The 27843-nt window shown below is 47.5% G+C and overlaps 1 protein-coding gene across 1 annotated transcript; it reads left to right on the forward strand.

Annotated features, from left to right (window-relative positions):
* Positions 1-1842: 1842 nt before the first annotated feature.
* MIND_01330400 (Carbonic anhydrase) lies at positions 1843-2863 on the forward strand (the record flags this gene model as incomplete). Its single annotated transcript, XM_037369754.1, has 3 exons — positions 1843-2290; positions 2336-2713; positions 2760-2863. The coding sequence occupies 3 exons, from the start codon at positions 1843-1845 to the stop codon at positions 2861-2863; spliced, it is 930 nt and encodes a 309-aa protein (XP_037213750.1).
* Positions 2864-27843: the final 24980 nt, after the last annotated feature.

Raw genomic sequence — 27843 nt, forward strand, 5'->3', positions numbered from 1 at the left:
GATGGAGACATTGCAATGCAACGTGGAACTCGTCGGTGTAGATGTTGAGGAATATGACTTCTGAAAGCCTCTCCAAGGGCAGGAAGGACAGGTCTAGATTTCCGTCTAGTGAAACGGTGTCTAGTGCTGGCGCGTCTTGCAATATCCGCATTGAACTGGTATCGATCCAATTGCCGCCTCTATTCTCGATATCCACTCGCCAGAGACGAGGGAAAAGCGGTTGTAGTTGATTGAGGGCGAAGTAGGAAAGCGGGCACGGCAAGCCGATGTATTCCCACCGATGAGACACGGCACCGATGGCTTTCAAACTCCCGATGTGAACAAGTCGAGACCATCGTGTGTCTGCGTCGAAAGCGGTCGTATCCCGGATTATATTGATGGATAGTGGCTGGTTTTTCGAGCGCAGTAGTGCCAGTTCCAGCCGCTCGAGCGCCATGTTGCCTGCCTCGGGTGTGTCGCACACAAAGCTATTGACGCGGATGTCCGTCCAGAGCTGAGACGAGTCCATGATTGTAGTATTCCACGTGGAGCAAACTTGGGACAGGGTGAGTAGTGGCGCATTGGCGAGAAGTAGCCACGGTCGTGAGCAGTGAGCGAAGCGCGGGTCGACAAAGCGCTTGCTCTCGTCATCTTCGTAGAAGTCATCGCACACGTGGCGGAAAATGGCAAGGAGTAGTTCCACTGGAAGGCGTCGAATGGGGGAGAAAAGGCTCTCCGCGAAGCATTGCACGCGCATGAGCGTTTCCTGGCGCGCCGTAAGCTCCGCCAGTCGTGCACGGAGGGCTGCAATCTCGTTGGTATATCGGTGGCATTCGGCGGCGATTGGTTTCAAATCCTCGGCGAGATACGGGGGAGGTGCGAGGTTATGTCGGCAGTGTTTTTCGAGAGTTTCACCGTAGTGTGGATCGTCGATGAAGCGAGAGGGCTGGAGGCTTGTCATGGTAAAAAAAAAGAAAAGAAGCACTGCCACGTACGTAAGCGGTCTAGCCTTCCAAAGACTTGATTGACTGGTGATTGCGTAACGCTGTGACACTCTTGCAGTCAACCTTCATGGCCGAACTTTGCCAAAACTTTGCAGATACGTTTTGCGCAAGTTTACGAAGTTTGGAGCTCACCTCTCCGCCAAGAGATTACTGACATTCTCTGATCGGCTACGTCCCCGACTTCCCATTGGCTTTCGTGATTGGCTCGGCGCCATGACTCTCGGCAAAGGCTCGGCGCTGGCGGGGCGGAATCTGCGCTGGCAACGTGGACGACATTCGTACCCTTGCTCTACTGCTGCCAAACGCGCCTGGGTAGCTAGGACTGCGGCCGGTTGGGAACGCACCGACCGCAAACCAAATGGTCCCTGGTGCGCCAAGACGCATGCCTAGGCGCCAAGCGCTTGGCTCATTCTGTAGCTCAGGCCAAAACACGTTCCGATTGGCCACCACCGGAGATACTGACCGGCTTGGCGGAAGACTTGGGACATGGCGAGCTCCACAGATGTTCAACTTGAGTTCAACCTCCGACTTGGGCTTGACTTCAGCGACAGGAGTGTTGGACGCGACCGATGAGCAACGTCCGCGCACGCAGATTGAACGGCGTCGGTGTAGCGGTGCTGCCGTTGTCGTAGCGGCCGGCCATGCGGGGATCATCTCCCAAGGCCGGATATCGTATCGAACGTGGCAACGAGCTATGATCCCATATTCCAACGGAACCGACCGGCAGGCACGCTTAAAAGGTCGCTAGCCCCCAATTGTCTCGCCAGGTTTGCCGGCACTCCTCCCCATTCTCCCGCCTCTTCTCTCGCCCTCTTACACTCACTTTTCCGCACTCTTTTTCTTCTCACAAATCGAAACCATGCTGGCTCAACTTCTTGCATCTTCCCTTGCGATCACATATGCGTCCGCCAACTGCCTACACGGCACCTCCTTCATGCCCCGCGCGGAGGGCGAGGTGCAAGTGAGCAAGTTCGGCTATACCGGGCTGCAGGGGCCGCTCAACTGGGCCGCGCTCGACCCCGCCAACCGCGCCTGCCGTCTCAGCAGCGTCCAGTCGCCTATCGTCCTTGACGACGCCGTCCCGAAGGCCACCGAGAAGCCGAAAATCGAGATCGAAGCGCTTGAGGAGGCCGAGTTCGAGAACCTGGGCACGACGCTGGAAGTCGTCATTGCGGAGGGCAAGGGGAAGACGACGTTCGCGGGCAAGGAGTTTGCACTGAAGCAGTTCCACCTGCATACCCCCAGCGAGCACCGCATCAACGACGAGTACTTCCCACTGGAGATGCATATGGTCCATCAGGCGCAGGGTGAGTTATCACATTGTCTGTTGCTTTTCCTGACTCCGCGTATAGATGGAGGCATCGCGGTCATCGCTATTCCCTTCCAGCTCGATGAAGAAGGTGGCACAACCGAACTCCTCACCGCCGCCACCGAAAACCTCCAGGACGTTGCTACCCCCGGAACTGCCACTACGACCGGCGCGCTCGACTTCGCCACGCTTGTTGCGGCGGTCGAGGCCGGCCCGCTCTTCCAGTACACCGGCTCGCTGACAACGCCGCCGTGCGCCGAGGGCCTCACCTTCCTCGTCCTCGAGCAGCCCCTCCCCCTCGACATCAAAACATACAATGCGCTCAAGCGCGTGATCAAGTTCAACGCGCGCTACACGCAGAACACGCTCGGCCAGCCTAATTTCCTCGCGCTTGCGACGGACCTGAGCGTCCGCGAGGACGGTAAGTAAGGCTTGATTCTGAGGGCTTTCACTGACGGCGTGCCCAGGCTTGAAAGCCCCACAGCAGGCTGCGCAGGCGAACGCAACTGCGCCTGGGGTGACTCGGACGCGCACACGCACTGGCAATGGCAAACACGGGCACAGGCACTAGCACCACATATGTACATACTTTTGCGGAACTTGGGTAATTGGATTAAGTATATGGTGGTGTCATTGGAATGAAAAAAAGAACAGCTGTTCGATGAGATGGTCAACATGACAGTGCACCACAATCATGATATGGGGAGAGTGTCAAAATTTCCAATGGATCGGCAGGTCGAGCGCTTGACGCCATAAGTATAACGACACCAAGATCCCACCAATAAGACTGTCAGAGCGCCATCGGAGATCGTTTGTGAAGCAGTTATACATGAAACGGGCCTAGTACCAACCTAGTACATGAAGTATTACAGCTTATGGCTTCCCTTGGACTATTTTGGCCATGTTCTTGATTTGTACTGTTCATCACTGGGAACCAGTGTTCTTTGGCTGTGCGGTAACCAAAAGACCATGTAGTCTCTGGGAACCTTGGGCTATACATATATTTCAACCATGTGTCAATCATGATCTATGTTGTTCTTAATCTGTACTGTCCATTATTAGGTTTATTTGAATACATGGTAACCACGGAAGGCTGATAATCTCCTAGCGTCATAGCCTTAGGAAGTTAGGCTGTGAAAATTTTTCATCATATGATCATGGTTGATACCTACTCTAGGTCCCATCTCCCCTCGCTTCGCTGCCTGATAGCCAGAACACATCACCTTGGGTGGGATATATATTGAATGAGGCGGATGATTGAGACCCATAGCAGGTCCTTCCTCTTGTCTTCATGGCATTTGCCCCAACTGCAACAGAGGACTTGGCTCCGCAGTCAGGCTCTGGTGATCCTGAAGCTATCAACCAAAACACTGGCACGGGCAGCTTTTTCTCGGGTGCTAGTAACTTCAACATTGGCCATAGCACATTTACCACCCATATCCACAACCAGCTGAAGCGCGGGCGACGCGGCGGCTGGTGGACAGCCGAGGGTGGACGCGCGAAGGCGAGGATGGGGCGAAAGGAGAGCCAGAAACGCTGAATAAGCGTTAGTAAGGCTGAGTAAGGCTCAGCTAAGCCGCTCACCTAATGCTTACGAATCGTCAAGGAAACGCAGCAACGGGGGATAGCCTCGCGAGGCGGTACGGGCAACGGAGGCGGTACGAGGTGACCGCAGCACCGTGACGGAGTGACGGGGGCAGGAGTATATAATGGGCCCATAATGTACCTAGAAGGACAGTGAATCCCAGTTGGATTGCATTCATAGCCTGCGTACCAAAGGGTAGGGGCTTTCGGACTAAGAACGCGCACACGAGAACACGGAAACGGAACGACTACGGCCCGAAGGGCATTTGAATACGATCGTTGACAGACGCCGCCTGTCAATCAAAGAACCGATAACGCCGTTGGACCGATACTGAATTGCGAAACTATATACGAGTACCTATCGTTCCCACGACCCTTGCCGCTGCGCGGACCAAGTCTACACCGTTACTATCTACAAATACACAAACTATCGACTATCTCCTGGATTGCAACTACTGTATACTTCAGTAGGAGCCCCCGAACACACACACAAACGTTACCGAGCATTGTATTGGAAGGATTAATTACTACATTGGGTTGTTGGAGTTGTTTTGTTTTGGTTTTGGTTTAGAGTGAGTGTCAGAGTCACCTTTTCTCTTCACCTCCCTAGTGTTCTATCTGGTCCTTTCCTTTCCCACCCACACCCCGGTTTCCCGCGTTTCATCTGGAGCCCACCGCCGAGGGGGTTCATCCAGAATATTCAACAAATATTATATTGTGTTGAGCACATATAAACAACGAGTTCAAGACTATCTGCGGCGCATATAGCAAGAAATTTGGAAAGAGAGAAAGCACGTGATCGCGCAGAGCGCTGGTCAGAATTACGTAATACACAAGTCACCTCTGGTCACATTGATCCAGACACAACTACAACTGAAGTAATTGAAGAAGACTCTTTTGAATTAGAAGGACACATACTGGCTGGACTACCTTCTATCTTTGAAGAACCTGAACTAGAGGAAGGAGAGATCTTGGATAATAGTACTGGAGACCATCATCACCAGTTACCATTGATTGGTAACAGGAACACAGCAACTCCTTCTTTAAATATTTCATCCTCAAGAAACACCACCACCAGCAGGACATCAAGAGAGAGTAGGAGCTTGGGTTGAATTATTGGCTTCTGCACTTAGGCCAGACCCAGAAGATATCCCTGAAGACAGTCCAGAAGGAGAAGTTAAACAGGAAGAACAAGAACAGGACCTTGGAGAGACAAACCTTGAGCAGGCTCTAGGATTTAACTTTGAGAATCCAGACAACTACCACAACTGGGATACTGATCTCCCATACACAACACCTATACCTGGTTCACCAAGTTCCAGTTCATCTTCTACATCATCTTCTTCATCTTCATCTTCATCTTCATCCAACAACCAAGCACCAATGGCTACAAACCAGGCTAGCAATGGGAATGCTGCTACATTTAAAATACCAAGACCATGGGAAACAGGAGTTCCTAGGTTCACATCAGAAGACAAGAATGATCTGATTGATTTCCTGGATCAGGTTGATGATATCATCACCTTAGGAAAGGTCAATCAGGACCAAGAAAAGAAGACTATGTTGACCAGTTACCTTTCCAACAAGAGGAAAGAAGAGTGGAGACTCTTGACAGAGTACACTGATATTACCAAGACATATGAAGAGTTCAAGAAGGCTATCAAGAAGATCTATCCTGAGGTAGAGGAAGACAGGTTGGGTACCATGAAGGACCTGGAGGAATTATGTGACGAGTATTATGGCATCCGTCACACTCAGGAAGGAAAACTTACCAGATTTGGATTGAAGTTCAAGGCTTTGATCAAGAAACTTCAGAGGAACCCTTCTATAATCCTGAACAAGGAGGCTTGCAGAAGATATCTGGATACTCTGGAGAAGGAGTTTGCCAGATCTTTGAAGACTGTTATGCATACCAAGAACATTCTCAAGGAGGAGACACCTCCTGCAGCTGGAGCAGCAGCAACTTCAGACAGAAAGGAGGATCCAATCAAGCTGGATGACTTGATCAAGTTGGCTGAAAGATATGCCAAGACCAATGGGGGAGACACTACCTATGACATTGGTTCACCTACTGAGGTCAGAAGATCAGAGAAATTCCCACGGGTTAAATTGGAAGAGCGTGATGTCAGGCTTGATGATCTTGAAGGGCAAGTCTCTGGTCTGAGGGATATGGTTGATGCTGGGCAAAGGCAGACCAAGTCCTCTATTGATGAATTGGTTAAGGCTTTCCAAAATCAGAGGAATAATCCACCGCGTGACCGTGACGATCAGGATCAGCGTGACAGGGCACAAAACTCTTATGGCCAACAGGATAGAGGCTATAACAACAATAGAAGCTATGGAGGAGGCATGAACAGAGGTGGTAATGGTGGTGGCAACAGCAGTTCTAGCTGCTACTACTGTGGAGACCCAGACCACTTTGCAAGAGATTGTCCAAGGAAGCATCAACATCTGATGAAGGGCTGGATTGTTGTGGAAGATGGCAAGCAGAGGCTGTCTGATGGCAACTTTATTCCACCAGGACCAACACCAGTAGCAGTCAGAGTTGAGGAATATTGGCAGAGAAAGGGAGCTGCAGGCCAATACTATTATGGTGATGGCTCATCAAACATCAATGATGATGAGTTTGATATGCTCAGAGATGAAGTCAGGACTATCCATGTCAAGCTCAGTCAGCTTGCAGACAAAGGTGGACCCACTTCAGATAATGGGAGATATGCAGCACAACCCACATATATGGCACAGAATGCACCTATGCCTATGAATGCTCAGTCAATACAAGCTCCAATGATGGATATGGAATCTTTTGGCAAGGCAGTGTTCAATATGATGAACGCTCAAGGCGGATCCTCTATTCAGTTTGCCCAACAGAAGAAGAACAGAGGCAATAATTCACAAGGTTCGGGTTTTTAGAGACCTCGATGAAGGAAGGCCAACATCAGAACAGGCCACCTGAGAGGGAGGACATTGATGAATTAGAGGATGATGATGATGAACCACCAAGGCAACCAGTCAAGAGGACTAAAGTCAACAAGGAGTTGAAGAACCTGCCTTACAAGTTTGTTCAAGTTGGCAGTGGGGCTCGAACTCAGCCACCCAAGACTAGACAACCTGTACAGGAGGAGGAACATGAAGGCGCTGGGCGCTCATTCAAGTACAAGGCTCCTATTCAGAGGGAAGGCCTTGCAGAAGACATTTTGGGCAGGATCAATGACACAGAAGTCACCATCAGACTTGGTGATCTGTTTGGGCTTAGCAAGGACCTACGTGATCGTGAGAAACTTCGTCTCACTAGAGCTAGACATCCAGTGGAGTCAGTACAGGACACTCCTGGAATATCCTTGGCTTCCAACACAGCACAGATGGTACCAGAGGTACAGTTAAGCTTGGACAGCAATGCAGTGGAAATGAGTGAATTGCCTGAAGTAGAAGGGGTTTTCATTGTCAACACTGAGGTTGATGGAATACCAGCTGGATCTATGGTTGCTCAGGACCCTTACCTTCAATACCTTGATGGTCTTGAAGAGGATGAAACACCAAGGCAGATTTATGTGGCAAGGGACTCTGAACCTCTCAAAGTCACCTACCCACATATTCACTCAACTGGACCAATTGAATGTGTTCTGGATTCTGGATCTCAGATTGTGTCTATGTCATTGGAGACAGCACAAGCATGTGGTTTGATGTGGGACCCATCAATCAACATTTACATGCAATCAGCAAATGGACAACTGGAGAAATCTATGGGACTGGCAAGGAATGTTATGTTCAGATGGGGAGAATTCAAGATTTTCCTGCAAGTGCATGTTATCAAGGGACCAGCCTACAAGGTCCTGCTGGGCAGACCTTTTGATGTTTTGACCAAGAGCAGAATGGCACATGAAGGAGAACATCAGATCTTGACTGTGACAGACCCAAATACTGGCAGAAATTGGACTGTACCCACTTTTGACAGGAACAAGAACAGTGCTGGAGCTCATAAAGTCAAGGATTCTGCTCCACCTGCTTCAGTAGAGACCAACTTGGGCAAGGGTTTTCACCAGACTTCGATGAATTGGCAGGCTTATGCCAAGGAGAAGAGATTGCCGTGCTAATTGGGTTTGATGAGGATGGAAAAGCCTCAATAGATCAGTTGTACAAACCTGTAGGCGGCAAAATGACTTCAATGAAGACTGTGGAAGCTTATCTGGCTGCCTCTAAGTCAACTGCATCTTGTTTCAAGGAGGACTCAAATGCTAAGGAATTATTTGAAAGCTATCAACAACAGAAGGTGGAGGATGTGGAAGGAGTACCACACAAGGTCTTTGCCAATATACTGGAGGAATCAATTGGAAAACACAGGACAAGACAGACACCAGAAGGGGAGACTATGCACACAACCCATGAAATGGATGGTGTTGAGAGGTGCTTCTGCTGTCAATCAATTGACTTCATCATGTCACACAAGGAAGAATCAGAAGTTGGTCAAGAGCCTGAAGAGGTGGCCTCTGTATTTGCTGGAAAGAAGTACAAGCCAGTTGGACTCAAAGTCAGGCCTGTTTATACAGAACTGCCTGAGAGATATAGGATCAAGAGAGAGATCAAGGGTGATCCTCTGGCTGATATGCCACCTTTAAACCCAAGACCACAAGGGTATAAGGAGGGCAAGAGATACACCAAAGAAAGGGCAGAAGACATGGAGAAGAGACATGCAGATTTCCTTCAGCCTGAAGAGATCAAATTGATGCATGAGCTTGTTGGGAATCATGAAGATGGATTTGCCTGGGTTGAGAATGAGCGTGGGGATTTCCGCCATGACTTCTTTCCACCAGTGGAATTCCCTGTTATTGAGCATGAAACTTGGGTTGAGAGGACAATCCCAATCCCCAGAGGCCAATTAGAGGAATTCTGCAAAGTGATCAAGAAAAAGTTGGATGCTGGAGTCTATGAACCATCCAATGCATCTTATAGGAGCAAGTTCTTTGGAGTTTTGAAGAAGGATGGCAAGAGTATCAGATTGGTACATGCCCTGGAGCCCTTGAATGCTGTTACTATTGCACATTCAGGTATACCACCAGCAACAGAAGAATTAGCCAACCACTTTGCAGGAAGAGCATGTGGTGGTTGTCTGGACCTTTATTCTGGATATGATGCCAGGGATATTGCTGAAAGTTCAAGAGACTTCACCACATTCCAGACACCATTTGGGGCTATGAGACTGGTCAAGTTGCCCATGGGTTGGACCAACAGTGTTCCAATTTTCCATGATGATGTGACTTACATTCTTCAAGATGAAATTCCACATGTCACACAACCCTATATTGATGATGTACCATTGAGGGGACCAGGATCAAGATATGAACTACCAGATGGGACACCTGAACCAATCCCTGAGAACCCAGGCATTAGGAGATTTGTTTGGGAGCACTTCCAGAATTTGAACAGAGTGGTTCAAAGAATGAAATACTGTGGAGGGACATTCTCAGGCACCAAGTCTATCCTATGTGCAGAAAAGTTCCATGTGGTTGGACATCTGTGCTCATTTGAAGGGAGAACTGCAGATGCAGACAGAGTTGGAGTAATTGCCAGATGGGGACCTTTGAAGGATGCCTCTGATGTCAGAAAATTTCTGGGAACTGTTGGAGTGCTCAGAATGTTCATCAAGGACTATGCTATCTTGGCAAGGCCAATCCAGAAACTAGTCAGGAAAGATGTGGAGTTTGTGTGGGGAGAAGCACAGGAGAAGGCCATGGTCAGGCTAAAGGAAGCCTTGATCAATGCACCAAGCCTCAAACCACTGAATTATGAGTGGGATTCTGACATTGTCATGGCAGTTGACACTTCTTGGATGGCCGTGGGCCTTCAGATCTATCAGTGTGACCCCAAGGATCAAAAGAAGCATTACTATGCAAAGTTTGCATCAATTCCTTTGAACAGGAGAGAAGCAGAGTTCTCTCAGCCAAAAAGGGAGCTTTATGGTCTCAAGAGAGCTTTAGAAGCTATGAAGTACTGGTTGCTGGGTTGCAGAAAATTGGTCATTGAGACAGATGCCAAGTATATTCAAGGGATGTTGAATAACCCTGGAATGGGTCCAAATGCAACCATCAACAGGTGGATTGAACAAATTTTGATGTTCAAATTCAAGCTCAAGCATGTGAAGGGAGCCACTTTCCCTCCAGATGGTTTGTCTAGAAGAGAGTCTCAACCAGGAGATGAAGTCTGGCCACCAGATAAGGATGGTTTTGAGCCAAGCCAACCTCCTGAGGAACATGAAGACTGGGACTATGACATAGATCAACCTTTGGATTTTGAGGACTTCAAGACTGACATTGATACTAGAGGAGGTTATGTCCAGGAGATGGTCAACCTGCCTAAATCTGTCAGAGACTTTCAAATGGAAATTGGTCAAGCGATAGAAGAGAACAGAGCATACAACACTCTGGTTCAAGAAGCATACAAGGCAGAGGGACTGGCCATGCCTGCCTATCTTCAAGCAGATTTGCATGAGGATAAATTGCTTCCTGATGAAATTCTCAAAGAGGATGAGAATGAGAGGGAACCCTATGATGAAGCTCACAGATCAAGGAGTGTGAAGATGTTGGATGATAAAATGCTGCTGGTGAAGGAATGGTTACAAGACACCTTGACAAGACCAACTGGAATGAGTGACAACAGGAAATTCAAGAGATTTGTGGGGTTGGCCTCCAAGTTCTTCCTTAGCAAGGAAGGGAAGCTATATAAAAGAGGAAAAGAATCAATGCATCAACTAGTGGTGGATAAACCATATAGGATGTATATGATGAGGGCAGCTCATGATTCATTGGGACACAGAGGCTCATTTGCAACCAAAGCTCTGTTGGAGTTGAGGTTTTGGTGGCCTGACATGGAGAATGATGTTAGGTGGTATATCAAGACCTGCACACTCTGCCAGAAGAGAAGATTGAATTTAACAAGGGCACCACCAGTGGTTGCAGCAATTCCTGGGATATTCCAGAAAATTCACTCTGATGTGATGTACATGTCTGAAAAGTCACATGGATGCCATTTTGTGGTAAATGCCAGATGTGCTCTTTCCAGATATGTAGAGGGAAGGGCTATTAGAGAGCAAAATGCAAAGTCTATTGGGCTATTTTTGCTAGAAGAAGTCATCTGCAGATGGGGTTGTCCTAAAGAGATTGTCACAGACAATGGGACCCCATTTGTGGCAGCCATCAAATGGTTAGAACACAAGTATGGGATCAAAGGCATCAAAATTGCACCATACAACTCTCAGGCAAATGGTATCATTGAAAGAGGACATTGGGACCTGAGGCAATCCCTATATAAAGCAACAGGAGGGGATCTGAACAAATGGTACTGGTTCTTCCACCAGGTACTATGGGCAGACAGGATCACCATCAGAAGAGGAATGGGATGCTCACCATACTTTGCTGTCTGTGGAGCACACCCAACTTTACCTCTGGATATATCAGAAATCACCTGGTTGTCAGAATTTCCTGATGCCATCATCTCAACAGATGAACTGATTGGTTTAAGAGCCAAGGCCTTAGCAAAACATGTCACCCATGTAGAGGAAATGAAATCAAGAATGCAACAGGAAAGAGCTCTATCTGCAAAGGAATATGCAGAAAAGTACAAGAAGACTATCAAAGATCACAAATTTGGACCTGGTGATATAGTCTTGGTCAAGAATTCAGAAGATGAAGATTCTACTAGTGCTCGTAATAGAAGTCGCTGGGCTGGACCAGTAGTGGTCATCAGAAGGACTAAAGGAGGAGCATATATTGTGGCAGAACTCAATGGGGCAGTGTGGCAGAAGAAAATAGGAAGATTCAGAGTTATTCCCTTCCATCAACGCCGCAAGCTGACCGTGGGAACGCACATTGAGGACTTAGTTGATGCATCAAAGCAACTTCTGGATGAATTAGAGGCTGAACCTGAAGAAGAATTGGAATATCATGGGCCTGATTTCCAGTTTGATGGTATCAAACTCCGCATCAACAATGCCGACAATGCCGAGGATGCCGGAGGCATGGGATCACCTCTAACACCTTTATCAGACTCAGATGATGAGCCAGCAGAGTCAGATCACGAGGATCAGGGCTCGGAAGCTGATAATCACGAAAATGGCTTAAGGAGAACAAAGCGGCCACCAAAGCCACGCGAAAGACAATGGAATTACCATATTCTAACAAAGTCCGAAGACTCTCCGTTTAAGTAACCGGAACGCGACAACGTGATTGCAAGATCAGCCCGATTGGGACAGGAAATCAGCTACACAAACGAAAGCTACTAAAACTTAAAAGTCACGCGTTAAAAGGCAGAAAAAACATATATTTTGGAGCCCGAAGGCTAGACTATATGAGGGAGCGGGGGTTACACAACTACAGACAGTACACGACAGCGGAAAAACACGATAGCGACGATAACAGAACACAGCGCAACGACCACATCACCGATATCCTACAAAAGGTACACGCGGGCGAATCGGGGCACCGCGGAGACTGAGAGCGAAAAGGAATGATGAGCGAGAGAGGAAATCTTGAGGACGACGTTGTCGTTGGCGCGTTCACTCGTTAGAAACGAGCATCCCTTCGATGGTAATGATGTAGCGATGACAGCCGGGATGGCGCTGAAGGAAGATCAGTAAAGCTGCTGGCTTTACAAGGTAGAAAAAGCTCACCTGATGGAGAGGCACAGTGGCATACATCGGGATCGACAAGGGACGAGCGATATAGCCGCTGACGCGGGCCTCGAGCATCGCGCGATGCATTAGCCAGCGCCCGTATCCCAAATCTCCCATGGCGATCTCGGAAAAGATGGAGAGGATGTCGTGTTGGTTGGCGTCGGTTAAGTTGACGGTCAAACCAGAGAGGTCGACGGCAGGCTCATAGTTGTAGCGGACTATGAAATGGTTAGCAAACAAGGAAAAACCTGTAAAAGCAACGTACTGGGATAAGGAGCACTGTTGAGATGCTCGACCGGGATAGCTGGACCAGGAATATATGCTGGAGCAGTTGCCGCATTGACATAGGCGGCGGGAACCTTGGTTGCGGGACCACGAGAGCGGGCAGAGGGACCCGGCGAGGCACCAGACATCTGTCGAATCGAACGTTTGGGAGGACGCGGCGCGTCTACGTCGATGGGGTTTCCGTGGGACGTCGATCCATCCCTCCTTTGGACGCGGAGCGGACTGAATGGAGTGCTGAGACGACGCAGTAGATGCTGGACGCAAGACTGGAGCCACTGGTGGAGGCCCGAAAGGCACCGGATAGATGGGAGGAGAAGGACCGCGAATGTCGAAGATTGGGACGGGTCGCGAATGTCCTTCCATGGGGGCATGGATAGGTACTGTCGGATACCGATAATGAAGAGGGTCGCCATGGTTGTCGACAGACGGAGGACGGGCGTAAGCACCAGCAGGCAAAGAGCCACGAGGGCTATTGTCCACCACGACGGGAGCGGCAGGGGTGGCCTCGCGGATAAAGTCGCCTTTTGGGGTGAAGACGGCAGCCTCTGGGGACAGAGCTAACAAAGTTGGGTTAGTCAACGCCAAAATCCTAACGTTCTACAACGCACCGCGCGTAGAAACTTTAGAACTATCGACAGGCTCAGCGCTGCCATCGCGAAGAACAGATAACACCTAGAACGCGTCAGAAAACGCGTGTAGGCAAGAAAAATACTCACGAAAGTCGGTTGGGGAGCCAAGATAACAGGCGAGTCCAGAGTCTCGGCGATCTTGGAGCCCGGATTAGCTGGTATATCTGTCAAGAAATGAGCACTCACTAGTGAGGAAATGGGTGAAAGCGTACCGGTATGCTCGTCAAGACGAGGCATGCTCGAGAAACGGGGTTTCTTGATGGTCCGCTAGAATATAGAGTCAGTTGAGAGAAAAGAAAAATGAGAGAGAACGCACCTTTTCTGGCTCGTTTTGGGGGAGGTGCCCGGCCACGTGAATGGCGCTGTGGCCTTCAAAGTTGCACTGGCGAGCGAGGTAGATGTGGGCGAGTTCAGCAGCGGAAGCGTGCAGTTGATTAATGAGGGACTGCGCATTCCCTTTTTCCAGCAAGGCGGGATCGAGCCACTCCGCACAAGCCTCTGCGATGAGAATGATGGCGCGAGCAGGGGACTCGCCATCATGTTCTTCCAAAAGAACAGTGGAGGAACACTGATTGAAAACGGTGACCTAGAAAAGTGAAAAGAACAAACTCAGACTATAAGCTAGGCTCGGCAAATAACCGTACCGCGTGAAGGGCGGCCCGCAGTAGAAACTTAAAGCGTTTTCCCTTGTCCTCGAAGGAGTTAGCACGGATCGTGCTAACATCTTGTGATAACCGAGAGGCGGCGCCGTTGGGAAGCACATGGGGAGGCATAGTCGAGTATGTCGACGTGGAAAAATTCTGCTGTTGGAAAGCGTCGTTGAGACTGGGGCTGGAGAGCAATGAAGAGGCACAAAAGCCTTCTATTACATCCCAAAGGATTTTATTGCGCTCTGAGAGAAGAGGTGGGCGCATCGCGACCCAACCCAAATTGGGTTAGACACCGGTTGACAGGGAAGCCCGCGGCTAATCCGAACAATCCGATGGAACGATGGCGCACCAGGCGCATCAGCATACATTCACAAGGGTCTATGGAAGATACAAGTAAAGTTACAGTTTAATTGAGTGCAGAGCACTGGTGCACGCGGTGGCCCAGGGTACCGCAGTACGAACAGCGCTTACGAAGACTGGGAAAAGTCAGTGACTAATAGAAGATGTACGCGTCACCTACCGGGCCGAGGGGTGCAAGGCCGCCGACTTCTTCCGAGGAGCTGGCGGAGCTGGGCGCGACGCTGTGATAGAAGGTGTCGAGGGTCCAGGCGGCGCAATCGCGCTGGCGCTCGAGGAGGCGTATGCGAGCCTCGATGTCGAGGAGATGTTGGAGGGAGGCGGCCTCTGAGCGAGGCTGGGGAGTGCGGGAAGGCGGTGATGCCCGCGGGATGGGTAGGCGCCTTCCTTGAAGATCTGAAACATCCGCGTTTCAGTATGGAAGCACGGCAAAAGGGGACACGCGTACCCTGCCGCTTCTGGGGGCGTGCTGATGTCGGGGACGATCGACTGATGGATCGAGCACGTTTATTTGAGGCCGCGGGGGCATTTGCTGGAATAGCCTGGAAACTTGCAATTTCGACACAAGAATTGGAGTTGGCGACTGAACCTATACAAATTAAGAAAAATTTGGGTCAAAATTAGAAATTGCGTACGGGAAGACGAGGGCCCGAGCTGAGATCCCTAAACTGGGATAAAAGCATAGTGATGGGAGAAGGTGGAGCTAGAAAACTCACTATTAGAGGTCAAATTAAGCGCAAAAGAAAGGGGACACATACCTGTAGAAAGGTGGCCGGAGTCGGTAACGATCCGAACCGGCTCTAGGCTCGGCATCTCGCTGGGAGAACTTGGTGGAGTTGGTACGGCATAAGCCGGGGGGCGAGGCACGGAGACACTCGGCCGCAACCAGACGGGCCGAATGATCGGCAATCTCGGCCGCCACCGGGTCGGAATCGGAGGAGGAAGAAACTGTGTGCACGGTCGGGGCGCGTTGAGCACCGCGCGCGGCGCGGCGGAGACGCGAAATGTCGGAACAAAACACGACTATGTCGGCCAGGACACGGCCGAAGGGGCCGCCGATGCGGAAGCCGTGGCGGGCCATCGCCGAGCGGATTGAGAAAATGCATTCAGCTGCGGAAGCATTTTCCACAAAAGAAGTGATGCAGGGTATAAGCGTGAGCTAAAATGCATAAGCTCAAGGGTCTAGGGCACGAGGACGACTAACCACGAATGTGGCGCGTTCCACGAGAAAGATGTCGCGGGCCACAGGGTCCTGCGGGATCTGGTGGCGGATCTCCTGGAGGATCTGCTCAATGGAGGCCAGCTCCTGAGTAGACAAGCGGATCAAGGAAGAAGAAGACATTTCAAATGTTGGGAGATGAGATTGATGTAGATTCACGATCTACTAAGTACACTTTATAGGAAGTACACGAAGAGGTTGCTAGACGATAGGGCACTGGCTATGGGCTGTGGAGATGCTGTACAACGAGAAATAGGAAACGGGCTATGCGTTGGACAGGGACGCGTCAGCACGGATCTAAAGAACCTAACAACGGCAACCATCAGCAAGCAATTAATCAAGATAGACGGGTCATACCGTATTACGTGTCAAAACACGCGGCGCTACTCTAGCTGAGAGCGGGCCAAAGTAGCGACGCGCTCAGCAGCTGCGGCTTGGATAGAGGGATGAACGACCCCAGACTCCGCCGCCAAGTGTATGAACGCGCCCAAGAAAGAAGGAGTTGGGCAAGCGTTGATGAACGCGGTATAACCATCAGCAACGAGGCCATACGTGGCGTTTGACGTGATCTAGGACTTGGAGTGGCGAAAAACGCGGGCTAGAGTCCTCACCTGGAAGCGCTGGATGGCACCTTGAGCCACCCGGTTGACACGACGAACAGCGTGTTCATAATAGGAGTCTGGACGCATAAGCAAGAGGGCTAGGAACTGGGACGGAGACTCACCAACGTCCTCTAAGTCAACGCTGGAATCGGCAACACGGCCCGAAAGATCGCGGCGGACTTCGGCGAGCTCCGCCTGGCGGAAATTGTTGATGGCGACAACGAAGTTGACGGGGTCGACAAAGCAGCAAGAATTGGCGCCGGCGGCAGCACATGGCGGGCAAGGGATGCCCATGGCTCGGAATGTACAGGCCAGACCTCGCTCGAGGCAGTCGGAACACGATTGAAGAGACTAGGAAAGTCAGACATATCCAATTTGGGAAGAAAACTCACCAGCGGACGCATAGCTATAGCGCGAACGACTTCGGATGAAGTAGCGGGGTAGGGCTGCGGGCTAACCGGAGGAAAGATAGCCCGTCCCGCCGCGTCAAAGACCACCTCGACGGCATCCGCGATGAGCTGAGGCTTCCAGCGGGATGGAGCTGGGTCAGCAGTTACGAAAGTGGCGGCGCCGTCAGACGAAGACGAGGAATCAGACCCATCGAAACGCGAAGACTCGGGGATAGAGATCCTCACGCGAATACCAGAAAAGCTACGTGAAACGGGCATCTTGGCCCATAAAGTTGATTCAAGACCGACTAAAATACAGCAACAGGTGCTTCTAGCTACCTTGGTCGACTCATACAGAAGCCAAGAAACGAAGTCGGGCCAGCCGACTCGACGCGTCAACAAGCGCATCACCACGTAATCAAGCTGACGACATGGCCTCCGGAGCGAACACCCGAGAACTCAAGCAGTGCGTGAGAACACGCTCGAGATGGGGAGAGTTGTCGGGCAGGGAAATGAGGTCAGCATACCCCGTCAGCGGAGATGCCTTTGAATGACTGGGCGGTCGTCTACGAGGGTTCAGTTGAGGCAAAGGGAAGGCAGAAGAACGGACCTCGAATAAGGCAATGGCACCTTGGGCAGCGCGATCCGTCTGCTCGACGGCGTGATTGAGGCAGATGGCTGGAGGAAATTAGTTGGACTAACGGGAAGCCACGAGCATGTACCAAGCTGGAATGGATCACTGATCTGTCTTGCCAGCTCGCGACCCAGGTCGCGAATTTCTTCATTACGCCATTCCCGAAGCGACGAGAGGAAAAGGACTGGATTCGTAAACGAGCAGTCATCGTCGGCGGCCAAGAGACAGTTGGCGCAGGGGACGCCGCAGCATCTGAAACGGCAGGGAAGATTGTTCAAAATGCAGTATGCGCATTTTGTCATGAACTATCCAGGATTGTGAGGTGGGCGACACACAGCAGAAATGGACTCACGCGAGAACGCCAACGGATAGCGCGCTGGACGTCTGGAGTATTAACGGCAGACGGATGCTCATGAAGACGAGGCATAACCGACTCTCCGTTGGGACCCACGGAGACTTCGAGGGGCATAGATGGCGGAGGAATTCGAAAGCCTTGCGGAGACAAAGGGATCGGCGTGCAAGGTTAGACGACAGGAAATCGCGGATCAACAGCGAAGTCGGAGACGTCGAAGTAGGTGGGGAAAGACATGGCAGTAAGTGATGGGAGTAACTGCCAAGCGGAGGGTTATAAATGGCAAGGAAGAGGCTGTTCTGGGAGACGGAAACCATCAGTACAGCCGCGACTGTGGGAAAGGAAGTTGAGTGGGGGCACTCAAAGTTTTATTTTGGGGGAGATGAAGCGCGGGCGACGCGGCGGCTGGTGGACAGCCGAGGGTGGACGCGCGAAGGCGAGGATGGGGCGAAAGGAGAGCCAGAAACGCTGAATAAGCGTTAGTAAGGCTGAGTAAGGCTCAGCTAAGCCGCTCACCTAATGCTTACGAATCGTCAAGGAAACGCAGCAACGGGGGATAGCCTCGCGAGGCGGTACGGGCAACGGAGGCGGTACGAGGTGACCGCAGCACCGTGACGGAGTGACGGGGGCAGGAGTATATAATGGGCCCATAATGTACCTAGAAGGACAGTGAATCCCAGTTGGATTGCATTCATAGCCTGCGTACCAAAGGGTAGGGGCTTTCGGACTAAGAACGCGCACACGAGAACACGGAAACGGAACGACTACGGCCCGAAGGGCATTTGAATACGATCGTTGACAGACGCCGCCTGTCAATCAAAGAACCGATAACGCCGTTGGACCGATACTGAATTGCGAAACTATATACGAGTACCTATCGTTCCCACGACCCTTGCCGCGCGCGCGGACCAAGTCTACACCGTTACTATCTACAAATACACAAACTATCGACTATCTCCTGGATTGCAACTACTGTATACTTCAGTAGGAGCCCCGAACACACACACAAACGTTACCGAGCATTGTATTGGAAGGATTAATTACTACATTGGGTTGTTGGAGTTGTTTTGTTTTGGTTTTGGTTTAGAGTGAGTGTCAGAGTCACCTTTTCTCTTCACCTCCCTAGTGTTCTATCTGGTCCTTTCCTTTCCCACCCACACCCCGGTTTCCCGCGTTTCACAGCCTGCCAGTGCCCCATCTGTCAGTAATAGTTAGTACAGCAGCCTTCTGGATAAGACTTCAACACTAACCCTTTGGCCCTTAGCATATAACTTTCGCCAAATCCGCTTGGGTGATATCTATCTGCAAGAGGAATTGCTTCACCCATTGGAATCTCAATCAGAATCTCGAACAAAAAAGGTTTATAAAGCACGACTGAATGCTGAGACTGTAACAGTCTCAGTTTATCGCACAAGCCCAGTACCCAATCAGGTACCTCTTAGTATAGTGCTCAGATGAGATTTACTAACTTTTATGTAGAACTGGGATAAGGAGATAAAACTTATGCAGAATATCAGGTATATGGTTGCATATTATGACATATAATTAATGGAAGGTATTTTAGGCATCCTCACATACAACAACTTTATGGTATTGTCAATCATGATATATTCTACATGGCTGTCTATCATGGAGGTTTGTAGACTTTAGTGAATGAAATACAGAATTTGATATTTGATATAGAACTTGTGCCAGCATATCTGCTGCACTATTATTTCCCCCCAGAAGATCGGGTCAAGATATATCTTCATGCTGTGAGCCTATCTATTAGAGACAGTCATTTCAGGACTTGATCGATATGTATGCGATAGAGATGCGCATATCCTGTGAGCATTGATATTTTCTCCCTCATGTCAATCATTTCTTAGATGAGCCCAGTCAGCTATGCAAGCTATTGATGATCATCGATCATGTTCCTGTGCAGTGGTATGTTGATAGTAATACACTGTCCCCCAGATACTATACTTAACAAAGCCTAGCCAACAAAAGTCCAGTTCAATATAGCAACCAAACAACTATGTCTTGGGGTGGATGAGCCTGATTCCACAGCTGGTCATGCATATTGTGAAACAAGTGTGGATTCTTGTCTACACCATCTTGGTCCCCACTGGATAAATGCACCACCACCTGGGGAATTGACTACATTAGTCAAGGCACTGCCAGTGGATGTTCTTCTGGATATTGTCCCAATGAATACTCGCCATGTGCATCCCGAATCCTGTGTAGGGTTCCAACCCAAGCAGAATATGCTTGTCAAATATCACAAGAATCCTCACTCTTATGAACTGGTAGCAATTAGTGATGCATCACAGGAAACCCAATGTCAGACATGGCGTGGGAGTATATCCTACCCTTATCGGTGGCTTCACAATGAATCTTTATCGTAAGCTGCCAAATTATTCTATGATTTCAGGTGATTAATAATACCAGTCTGGCAGTAGGACCTGGTATAGGTCCTGGAAGTCCTGTTCTCTTTACTGCAAGTACTTCTGACCCTGACACATCCGATGAAACCCAGAGGATATGGAAAAGTCAAGCTTCGTATTTGCTGTCCTTTTTGAAAGTTTCACCTGATCAATGTGATACTTATGGTAAGACACAAATTAAATTTGAAATTGGCTCTAAATACTTTGAGCAGGCCTTGTAATTGCTCACCAGGTTATAATTCATCTCACAGATAAATCTTTGAACTGTCCCAAGGGATTCCTTATTATCTGTCATATAAGTGATTTACTCTATGGTTCTTCAAAGTTGCAAGATCTGGTATTTTGGTCTTTGGATGCAGAAGGGCACCAAAGATTAAGCTCTAATAAGGCACTTGATCTTGGATTCCCACCACTACAGATCATTGATTACTATGAGGCAGCCTATCTGGATGAGTCTGCTTATACAGAGCTCTGTACTATACAAACATTGCAAGGATATGATCCTAGAACTCCAGATCTAGCCAACTACCTAAGATATCCACTGTTGAAAGTGGTAGAGAAACAGAAATGTATGTATCTTCAGGGTACCATATCATTTAACTCTACTAAAAAATGTTATAGCATTCTGGGCTCAAATGGGAGGAGAAGAAGGCCTTTCACTGGTGCAATTGTTTTCACATGACAACTCAAGCACTGTTGAATCAGTTAATGTCCTTCCAACAACAGGTGCATACCAGATAATTCAAGAGAGTCAGCACCAGGTTAAAGAACATGCCACTCAACTATTGAAAAAACTGTATATGGTTGCTATAGTGAGCTGTATGGTGGCCCTGTATTTGCTTTACTTCTTTTGTTGAGCTATAGCAGTTTTCTATATATTGGTAGAAAACCATCAGGTAGATATACTAATAATTACCTTCTCATTTTGTTAAAGATGGCCTCTGGGGTTGCCCTTACAAAAGATGTGTCAAGATATTCTTGTGCTCAGTAGGATATTAGCTTTAGGTGTGTCAGGGAACTGCCCCTTGGCTGACATCTCCATCTCTAGTCTGACTCTGCTTCTGCCCCTGCTGAATTTTTTATGCTAGTTTTTGATTGCATCAATAATCTAATCATAGGAACATATTACCCGATATGGCAGGAGGGTCCCCTAAGGGTCGGTAAAAACTTTCTGACCCTCTATCAGTGATTCAGATCTTGAACCCCCCCTTGGATCGGCTACTTGTGGACCTATAGGTATGTAGTCATGCAATATGAGTAGGCAGTCATTTTATGTAATCCGATGATGAGTGCGGAGTGCAGACAGCAAATGAGCTCTCTAACTAATCTAACCCACAAAAACAACCAAACTCCACTTGTCGTAGAGAGAGAGATGTATAATGTCGAGTGGGAAAAGTCACAAAACCCAAAAATCGTCTTCTCCTTGTGCGAGAACAGGCCCCTGTGAACAGAGCCTTGGCACAGATGTGTAAGGTTGTAGGGTAGATACGAGTTTCTTGCGAAAAATGTTGATTTTGTGTGCCCCAAAGCATACTATCGACGAAACTCCGCAATAGAGAAGTGCCAATACAATCCCCGGAGAGTTTATACTCGTTGGATCAGGACTAACTGCCTTAAACCCTCTGAGTTGTCTCGAGTCAGGAACTAACTGCCTTAAACTCTCGACTAGTAACTGAAACCCAATAAACAGTAACCGGAACTCTCTTTTATTCAGCAACCAAAACCCTCAACCAATAATCCTTTGACGCGATGATACTATTTCGAAAGAGCTAGCAAGATAGATTGATGAGCTAGATCCCCAGATGCACCTAGTAGAGCAGGGCAATCCATGGATCTGCCAAATACAAAACAGAGATATGAATACTAGAATGAAATTGATAGAACACCTAACCTGCCCACTTATCCCCTCTAGTTAGAGCCTCAGGGGGGGGTGAAGCTCTGTAAGGGCAACCCCGGAGGCCTGAGATCAAGGTCCTAGCAGGGGAGGATCCAAAGAGTGAATAGAAGTAAGCAAATACAAGTGAGGCTGACCTAGCAGGGGAGGATCCAAAGAGAAGAAACTCTAAGGGTCCGCCTGCTAGGTAGCGGAACTATATACTGCGCTCTTGACGCGCCAAGGTTGATCGTTGCTCCGTGCAGTATGCCTGCGCCATGTCGCAGGCCAGGTCCCAGGGGGATCGCCAGGGGGGGGGCGGCGATGCGCCTGACGGAGGCGGTGATGCGATCGCCGGAGTCGGAACCGGAGTCGGACCGGAATCGGAATCGTCTCCGAGGGGCCGAAAGGGAGGTTCCCCTGACAAGCTCTAACTAGAGGGGATAATGAATATCCGCTGTGTTTCCTTAAACTCCCTTCTGGATGTTAGTGGACAGGATATTAGTGGACAGGGAGTCTTTGGGGGGGAAGGGGGGAGGCCGGCTGGGGGGAGCGGGCTGGGGAGCGAGCTGGCCGGAGCATCAATGGATGATCACCGGATGACACGATGACAGCGAAGGTCATCATCGCTGTCTGCTGTCAAGTCCCGCCCTCTGCCCGCCCTCCCCCGCCCTCATCCCATCACTGCCATCAAAGTTGCTGATGGCTGTTGATCTTGGGGTCGCCCATGGTCCCGCCCGCCGTCCCGATCTGATGGCGCATCAAAAAACGAAAGTTGTGCAGAATACTCTGCTGATACCAAATGTACAAACCGTTTATCAATAGCTTGAGTAGTTAAGGAGATATAAGCCTTTTGATCTAGTGATGGATGAGTCTGAAGTTAGTAGACATCTTTTATATGGGATATTTGGAGGATTTTAATATGGTATGAGTATGTAGGGCAATTTATTATTTGGGTATCAATATGTAAGTCTCTATAGAAGGTGTTGGGACTGTCAGTAGAGGATCTGAGACATAGTTAGCAAGGGGGGTGCTTACAATTTATAATGTGCACTAACCTTGGTTACGAGGGCATCTGGGGGGAGGGGAGGGGGGGTTGCCAGACAGGCCATAGAATGTCTTTCATCCTGCTGAAGTCCTCCACTTATGATAATATAGTTAATCATGTCTACTAACTTCCCTAGCACAGAAGTTAGTGGACATCTTTCACCACTTTGGTTAAGGATGGAGCTGGTAGAGGAATAATATTGCCACTACAGACTAGAAGGTCTACTGGCATATTTTCATGGCACTAAAGTCCTGGATTAATAATAGTTTAGTTGACCATGTCCACTAACTTCTGTGCACAGAAGTTAGTAGACATATTTTATAACTTTGGTTGAGGAAGCAGCTGAAAATGCACAAGTGTGAGATGTCAGGCTATGGAGGGTCTACTTGGAGTACTTTTATCCTGCAGAAGTCCCAAATTCATCATAATATAGGTGAGCATGTCTACTAACTTCTGTGCCTGTGAAGTTAGTAGACATCTTCAGCCACTTTGGTTGAGAAAGCAGCTAGTGGAGGGATATATGACATAACAGGTTCATTGGCGTCTCTTTTATGCTAAAGTCCCAAATTGATGATAGTTTAGTTGACCATGTCCACTAGCTTCCCTACACAGAAGTTAGTAGACATCTTCCACTACTTTAATTGAGAAAGCAGCAGCTGGAGAGGCATGTGACATGACAAGTTATGGAAGGTCTACTGGCATATTTCTTATACCATTGAAGTCCACATAATAATATAGGTAAGCATGTCTACCAATTTCTGTGTCATGGAAGTTAGTAGACATCTTTCACCACTGGTTGAAAAAGCAGACAGGGGGGAGACATGTGTCGTGCAAGGCCATAGGAGGTCTTCTAGAATGCCTTTTATCCTGCTGAAGTCCTGCATTTGTGATAGTGTAGTTGACCATGTCCACTAACTTCTCTGGCACAGAAGTTAGTAGACAGGAAGTTAGTAGATATCTTCCAACCCTTTAGTTGACAAAGCAGCTGGGCTGAGGGGAGGACATGTGTCATGTCTGGCAATGGAAAGCTCACTGGCACTTGGATCTCTTCTATGCTATAAATTTATAATAGTTACATTGTTGGAAGTTAGTGGACACCTTCAGTTGGCAAGGCCCCCCCCTTGCGATCCAGGATGTCTACTAACTCCCCTGGAGTAGAGATTAGTAGATGTTTTCCCCTGGGTTGGTTGACAAGGTAGCTAGGAGGATATGCAGGCCATAGGAAGTCTACTGGTATGTCTTTTATACAGCTAAGGCCCTTTGAACTAATGCAATGTCCCCTGCACAAAAGTTAGTAGACATCACTTTCTGGCCAGAGCATACTAATGTATGTTTCAATGTCATAGAGAGTCTACTAGGTACCTTCCACATTTTTCAAGGGATTCATTGAAGATAATATACATGCCATATCCATAAATGCATGGAAGTTAGTGGTCCTAATCCACTACTCTAGTCAAGGAGAATCTGGGGCAGAAATATGTGACATGGTAGGCTATGGAATATCTACTAGCATGTTTTGCATGCATGCTATAGCTGGCAATAACTAGTGCAGTAAACTTACTCCAGGGCCTTGCAGAATGCATAGTTCCTACTGCTATATGTTCATTACCAATCATCTAACCAAGTTGAATAACTTAGGAGACCATTTTATTAGCTACTCAATGGTCCAAATGCATGTCACAGGTCTTTAATCACACATAACAATCATATATACCTAATACCCTGAAGTTAGTAGACAACAATTAAACACATTGTAACTCAGGAACCGCTGCATCAATCCAAATGAATGAAGTATGTAATGAAATATCTCATCTAGCAATGTATTTATAGATGTTCTCCTGAGACTCCTTGGGGATATATGTAGCCAAATACTTAGAGATCATATATAACTATCCTATAACTTTGGGAGTATTTCATTAATCATAATAAATAACTCATGAGAGGACCCTACTATTCAGTACTATGGTTTGATATTTATCTCCTTGACTTATCAGCTTGATAAGTGGTTAAATATTAAGAGACTATCAATCAATATGTTATAAGGGAAGAAGGATTGGGTTTGCAAGCATAAATGAAGTCTAGGCAGAACTACTCTGTGAATGGCTTCAATTGTACCTGTTGTCTTTGACATCTCTCTTGTTCTAAGGCCTTGAAATATAGACAATATTGCTGCTCTGCCATTAAAGAGCTATCTCTAAGCTTGCCTATAGTCTAAATGAACTGATTACATGCTGTAGGACTTCATTCTATGTATTCCTGTAAGTTTACAACAAGTTTCCATGGATGGGATGTGAGTAAACAGTCCATCAGTAGTTTGTGGGTCCCATCACAGGTAAATGATACTAATGGATCTCAGTGTAAAGTCCATGGATATGCCTCCTGAAGCAATCATCCTGAAGATATGACACTGTATATGATACTAGACCATCAATACCCTTCACCCCTTTAACCTTCCCTATGATATTTTCATCTTTCCTAGTGCTGACAGACAGATTCTGATGGCAAATTTATTTTGAGCTCAATTCTTGGCAGATCTTGATGGGTGTGGGGTCTATGGACTCAGGACAACTCTCTTAATGATTCCAATCTATGTCTGATTTCTCAATTATATAGAGTGCAAGGCAAATACCTGTGCAACAGGGGCTACCATATCTGCTGTTCCTGATATGCTGGGACAGAAATCTCTGAAGTTTCTGGGAGCTGTATACTCCCTGACACCGGATCTATAGGTATTTCCATACAATATAAAGTGTTGATAGCTTGGTGCATCCATCATATTTGGGTTAGATAACATAGATTATGATATTGTGAAAGATCCATGACAGTTGGAAGGCTCACCTGAGCGCCAAATATGTTCATTTCCAGTATATCTAACGGTCTGCAATAAAGTTTTGGTCAATATCTTAAATTTTGGACATGTCATTTTTGCAATTGAGACCAGGCACAATTGCACTTAAGGACCAACCTGCCTTCGACCTCATATTCAGACATATTTCAGAACAACAACTATTTATTGTTTGGGATCCTAGTAGGTGCTCAGAAACACTTCTCTCATCTAATCTACTTTAGATGCATTGCCTTGAAACCTAATTTTATAGTATATGTCTATTAACTTCTGCCAGAAATTAGCATGTATATCTATCGTCCTCTTGATTTGGGCCTATAAATCACAGGAAATGTCCTTCCTATGTTCCTACATGCATATACAGCACTTAAATGCTCGGTCTATATAGTAGAATAGGTCTGATAAATTAGGAGTCTACTAACTTTTAGGTAAGAAGTTAATAGACATATTTGCTATTTGTGCATATTATGGAGCCTATCTTACATATATAATATGCTGGCTTAAGACAATTATGCATATAGATATAGCCTGAATAACAACTAAGAGCTGAATTTCTACTATCTCAGTCATTATCTTCTCCAACTCATCCTCTCTACTAACTGCCATTCTGGCACAATATTGGTCCTTTTAGTTAAGTACTGCTCTAAACAGTACAAAAATATGCTCCCTCCTAATACTCACCTAAATCTTATATGTATCTCATCTCTAGGAGCCCAGTCAGACCTACACTAACAGAGTAGATGGTACAAGTATTGAGTGCTAAATGATCAATTACAGCCAACATGAGTGCCTAATTTTTTAGGACACATACTATTTACCACCCTCAAGCTGCAGATAGCTTGAGGTAATGCTAGCTAGCACAGAAGATCAGAGAGAGATATTATAGTTTGAAGATGTCTACTAACTTCCCTGACATGAAAGTTAGTGATATCTTTGATTGACCTCTTGCAAAATATGCAAGGTGCCTGGTGGACTTTGTATGATATGGGATGACACATATATTCTGTCAGAGTCAGCTAGACTGCTTTTCTAATTAGAGTAGTGAAGGATGTCTACTAACTTCTGTGCAGAGAAGTTAGTAGACATGGTTAACTAAATTATGTTAATCTAGGACTTTAGTAATATAGAAAACATGCCAGTCGACCTTCTATAGCCTGTTACGCCATATGACTCTTTACCTACTACTTTTTTAACCAGTGTGAAAGATGTCTACTAACTTCCGTGCAGGGAAGTTAGTAGACATGGTTATCTAAATTACATTAATCTAGGACGTTAGTAATATGGAAAATGTGTCAGTTGACATTCTAGAGCCCATTACACCATATGACTCTTCACCTACCACTTTTTTAACCAGTGTGAAAAATGTCTACTAACTTCTTTGCAGGGAAGTTAGTAGACATGTTAACTAAATTACATTAATCTAGGACTTTGGTAATATAAAAAAACATCGCAGTAGACCTTCCATAGCCTGTTATGCCATATGACTCTCTACCTACTACTTTTTAACCAGTGTGAAATATGTCTACTAACTTCTGTGCTGGGAAGTTAGTAGACATGGTTAACTAAACTATCATCAATCTAGGACTTCAATGGCAGGAAAACATGTCAGTAGACCTTCTATAGCCTGTCATGCCACATGTCTTTCAACCTGTTGTTTTCTCAACCAAGTAGTGAAAGATGTGTACTAACTTCTGGTCAGGGAAGTTATTGGATATGGTTAAATATACTATCATGAACTCTTGATTTTGAAAGTATGAGACACATCCCAGTAGACCCCCCTGGCCTCACATACTATATTTGTGCCCTTTAGATGTTTTCTCAACCAAAGTAATCAAAGATGTCTACTAACTTCGCAGGCACAGAAGTTAGTAGACATGCTCAACTATACTATTATAAATCTAGGACTTCTTCAGGATACAAGCCCTCTCAGGAAACCTTCCATAACCTTACATGTCACACTTGTACCCTTTGGCTGGTTCCTCAACCAAAGTGA

This window comes from Mycena indigotica, assembly GCF_014461135.1.
Source record: "Mycena indigotica strain 171206Taipei chromosome Unknown Mind.scaff0015, whole genome shotgun sequence".
Lineage (NCBI taxonomy): Eukaryota > Fungi > Basidiomycota > Agaricomycetes > Agaricales > Mycenaceae > Mycena > Mycena indigotica.